Raw genomic sequence first — 5,000 nt, forward strand, 5'->3', positions numbered from 1 at the left:
CAAAATATGAATCAGTAACGTTTAATCTTATGCTACTGTATTTGCGTACGAATCAAATACAACATGAATCAATGATTCTTCATTCGATATTTATATGCACACATTTCTGAATGATACAGCAAATGAATCAGTGAATCTTTTAATCTTACTTTTACACACACACACACACACACACACACACACACACACACACACATTTATATATATATAATCGAATGAGTGTCTGTTTTTGTTTCCTGGCACTGGTCAATAACAGAATGTGGTTCTCAGACATGTGGTTTGGTTCTGGTGTGTGTGTGTGTGTGTGTGTGTGTGTGTGTATGCACTGAACCTCACCAGGGAAATCCTCATTAATCTCGTCCATTTCCAGAACGACATCGTAAGGAACTCCAGCTTCGGCCAACAGCACATTCAGCTGTCCTGGCATGCGTCCTGCGACTGGGTGAATCCCAAACCTGAGGTCACAGTTATTGCAAACAGTTTCATTTGATTATTAAATCAAGTGGATTTTATTATCACTTAATTTATCTAATCAGATCATAACAAATCAGGACGAAACATCATGGAGCAGATGGAGCGTGTTATATAATAACATTGATAATAGTCTATGTCACCTCGAGATGTAAGACATATCGCTCTTTGTTCATAAAATGTGTTTCACATCAAGCATGATTTACCAAAGTAACAGGAGTTTGGGAGGAAAAACCTCTGAAAGTCCTTTATGATTTTCCTTTATATCCCCATCTCTCTCTCTCTCTCTCTCTGTCTTCCCCTTCCATAGAAATCATTTCCTCAGACTAATTTATACTCATTCTTTACCGCTAGCCCTTACTCTAGTCCCCACTTTCTGTAGGATTTATGTCATTTTCCCATCACCTCTAGCTTCTTTCATTGTTTAGTAGCCATTTTGTCATTTTCAGTTCTCTGTGAGTTTTTTCCTTGTATGGGCATGGCTAAATATAAATCAGATGTGCTGCGAATGCACTTGGTAATTTACAGTTGATTAGCTTTTGTCAACATAATACTTGAGTGAAGAAAATCAGAGAAACTTTTGTAAATCTGGCAGGAATTTGTATTTCAGTTTTGCTATGAAAATATTTACACATAACTATGCTAAAAGATTGGCCTCTTCTGCCCTCCGCACTGCAACTTACAAATACTCAAAACATTTACTATAACAGATGGCTTCTGTTAGTGGTATAGTGCTGTATCCAAAATCTTCACTTGATCTTGATATACAACTTTTGAAGATGTCACTTCCTTTATTAAATATGGTGCAGGCGTGGTGCTTGATTTTTTTCAAACCCTAACCGAAGGCATCTTTCTCTCTCCTTCAGGATCACAGCTTCTCTTATTGCATCACAGCCTTTTACACTCTTGGCATATCACGGAATGTGGAAAAGACGGGACCAACTCAACCTCTATGGAATTCCTCGGCATCTGTCTAGAAACATCATCCTTCCAGGCCTTCTTTACTCAAGCCAAACTCTCTTTAACTAACCACAGCTATTCACAGCGCACTTCAAAGCAAATTTCAGAGACTCTTTCTATCAGTTCCTTTGCTGCACCTCATTGTCATCCTGGATGTCACCCTGATTGACACGCCCATCAATTCCCTGCAATCCCTTCACATGATCTCACAACCACTACCACTTTCCAATTCACCAGCTCTTATGCCATGTGATCTTGGCATTTGCTCATGTAGGGTATGTGGCCAAGATTAACTTGATCATAAAGCTCATCATTGGATCTCCTCGTATCTCCAGTAACCCTCCTCAGGTGATCATTTTCTTAAAAGGAATACCACCCTTCTCACCATCTTCCGGTAGCTTCAGCTGTTTAGAGAAGCTCCACCCAGGAACCACCACCAAGTTCTATAAACACAGAAGCTGTTCTTCTTCCTGCCCTTTTCCATCCATCCATCTTCTATACCGCTTATCCTTTTCAGTGTCACGGGGAACCTGGAGCCTGTCCCAGGGAGCATCAGGCGCAAGGCGGGCTACAGCCTGGATGCTTGCCAGTCCATCGCAGGGCACAATCACACACACACTCACACTGCGGACACTTTAGACACACCAGTCGACCTACCATGCATGTCTTTGGACTGGGGGAGGAAACCCCCGCAGCACGGGGAGAACATGCAAACTCCACACACACAGAGGGAATCGAATCCCCGACCCTGGCGGTGTGAGGTGAACGTGCTAACCACTAAGCCACCGTGCGCCCTCATGCCCTTTTGAATTCTGAGGAAATCCTGCATGCTGTTCTTGACAGTGGCCCATTGACTTTCACCATCAAACCATGAAAAGACTGACCCATTTGAAAAAAGTACCTCCCGCCTACTTGTTCTTTCCTACTTTTGACCATCTCCATTATCTCTGTCACAATTATCATCACCTCCTAATCTGCCGTCCTTCCACGCAGTTATCAGGACTCTGATTCAGAACTGATCCTCTGCATCTCAGACCTGATTACCAGATCATGTCTTCTTGAGCACTGAAGCTTCCCAAATACACCAAAGCGACATCCAGATTCAAGACCTCAGAGGAACTGGCATCAAGTGAACTAAGCCATGGTATGTGCTCTCAAATGTTGAAAAGAAATGACAGATGCTTGATAAAAAAAAACAAAACTCAGTGCCATCCATAAATATTCACACCCTTGAACTTTTCCATATTTTATAAACGGGATCGTAAATGGACTTAATTTGGAATAAAAGTCAAGAATCAACACAAAATATCCAGAATTTAGTTCTGATGCAACCAGTCACCACCAGGAGTCCCATAATCCCCATGGAGAAACTTCCTCAGGACCTCCACAATCCTGAATGACCCGGCTGTCTAAAGTAAAGAGGTCGATGGACTTTCGAATAACTTTTCTTCTCTTTTGTTTGAGTGTGAAAGCTTATCCTGACCCAGGAATCCTCTCAGGTCCACCTGAGCACTTGGTTGCTACTGCTACTATTCTGGCTCCAGGGCCAGTCATCAGATAACATGATCAAGTAACATGTCTTGTTGTTCATTCACTCATCTGCAGTCAGCTCTTTATCCTGGTCAGGGTGGTGGTGGATCCAGTGTTTATCTCAGGAATGCTGTGCACAATGCGGGAATACACCCTGGATGGGACAGCAGTCCATTACATTCTCGTTCACACCGAGTGGAATTTTAGTGTCACAGATCCGCTTACTGGCATTTGTTTTGGTCGGAAACCGGAGATTAACCCGGAGGAATGCCACATGGACATGGTAAGAACATTCCCACAGTAAGTAACCCAAGCTCAGGACTGAACCGGGAACCCTGGAGCTATACGACGGCAATGCTACACACTGCTCAACTGTGACATCCAACTTACTTTTTGTGTATTAAATTTCACATTTCACAAAATGAAGAGTATTGCAGATTTGTGGAGCATGGAAAGCCATAAACTGCACTTTTCAGATTTATAGTATAGACAGATATTGTATAGTATAGTGTAGTATAGTATAGTATAGTGTAGTGTAGTATAGTATAGTGTAGTATAGTATAATTTAGCACAGTATAGTATAGTACAGTATAGTATAGTGTAGTATAGTATAATTTAGCACAGTATAGTATAGTACAGTATAGTATAGTATAGTATAATTTAGCACAGTATAGTATAGTATAGTACAGTATAGTATAGTGTAGTATAGTGTAGTATAGTGTAGTATAGTGTAGTATAGTATAATTTAGCACAGTATAGTATAGTATAGTACAGTACAGTATAGTATAGTGTAGTATAGTGTAGTATAGTATAGTATAGTGTAGTATAGTATAATTTAGCACAGTATAGTATAGTACAGTATAGTATAGTATAGTATAATTTAGCACAGTATAGTATAGTACAGTATAGTATAGTGTAGTATAGTGTAGTATAGTGTAGTATAGTGTAGTATAGTATAATTTAGCACAGTATAGTATAGTATAGTACAGTATAGTATAGTGTAGTATAGTATAATTTAGCACAGTATAGTATAGTACAGTATAGTATAGTATAGTATAATTTAGCACAGTATAGTATAGTATAGTACAGTATAGTATAGTGTAGTATAGTGTAGTATAGTATAATTTAGCACAGTATAGTATAGTACAGTACAGTATAGTATAGTGTAGTATAGTGTAGTATAGTATAGTATAGTGTAGTATAGTATAGTATAGTACAGTATAGTATAGTATAGTGTAGTATAGTGTAGTATAGTATAATTTAGCACAGTATAGTATAGTATAGTACAGTATAGTATAGTGTAGTATAGTATAGTGTAGTATAGTGTAGTATAGTATAGTATAGTATAGTATAATTTAGCACAGTATAGTATAGTATAGTACAGTATAGTATAGTATAGTATAGTGTAGTATAGTGTAGTATAGTGTAGTATAGTATAATTTAGCATAGTATAGTATAGTATAGTGTAGTATAGTATAATTTAGCACAGTATAGTACAGTATAGTATAGTATAATATAGTATAGTACAGTATAGTATAGTGTAGTATAGTATAGTGTAGTATAGTGTAGTATAGTATAATTTAGCACAGTATAGTATAGTATAGTACAGTATAGTATAGTATAATATAGTATAGTACAGTATAGTATAGTGTAGTATAGTATAGTATAGTATAGTACAGTATAGTATAGTGTAGTATAGTATAGTATAGTATAGTATAATTTAGCACAGTATAGTATAGTATAGTACAGTATAGTATAGTATAGTATAGTGTAGTATAGTGTAGTATAGTGTAGTATAGTATAATTTAGCATAGTATAGTATAGTATAGTGTAGTATAGTGTAGTATAGTATAATTTAGCACAGTATAGTATAGTATAGTATAGTACAGTATAGTATAGTGTAGTATAGTATAGTATAGTGTAGTATAGTGTAGTACAGTATAGTATAGTGTAGAATAGTATAGTGTAGTATAGTGTAGTATAGTATAATTTAGTATAGTATAGTATAGTACAGTATAGTATAGTACAGTATAGTATAG

The 5,000-nt window shown here is 37.2% G+C and overlaps 1 protein-coding gene across 1 annotated transcript in view; it reads right to left on the bottom strand.

The window, feature by feature from the left end:
• The window catches only part of LOC108264476 (NAD(P) transhydrogenase, mitochondrial), a 24,215-nt gene that overhangs the window by 3,726 nt on the left and 15,489 nt on the right, over window positions 1-5,000 (bottom strand). The window contains exon 19 of the mRNA XM_053679305.1: window positions 337-455. Coding sequence (XP_053535280.1) covers window positions 337-455 — 119 coding nt within the window. The remainder of the gene's footprint in view (window positions 1-336; window positions 456-5,000) is intronic.

This window comes from Ictalurus punctatus, unplaced genomic scaffold (assembly GCF_001660625.3).
Source record: "Ictalurus punctatus breed USDA103 unplaced genomic scaffold, Coco_2.0 tig00006687, whole genome shotgun sequence".
Taxonomy (NCBI): domain Eukaryota; kingdom Metazoa; phylum Chordata; class Actinopteri; order Siluriformes; family Ictaluridae; genus Ictalurus; species Ictalurus punctatus.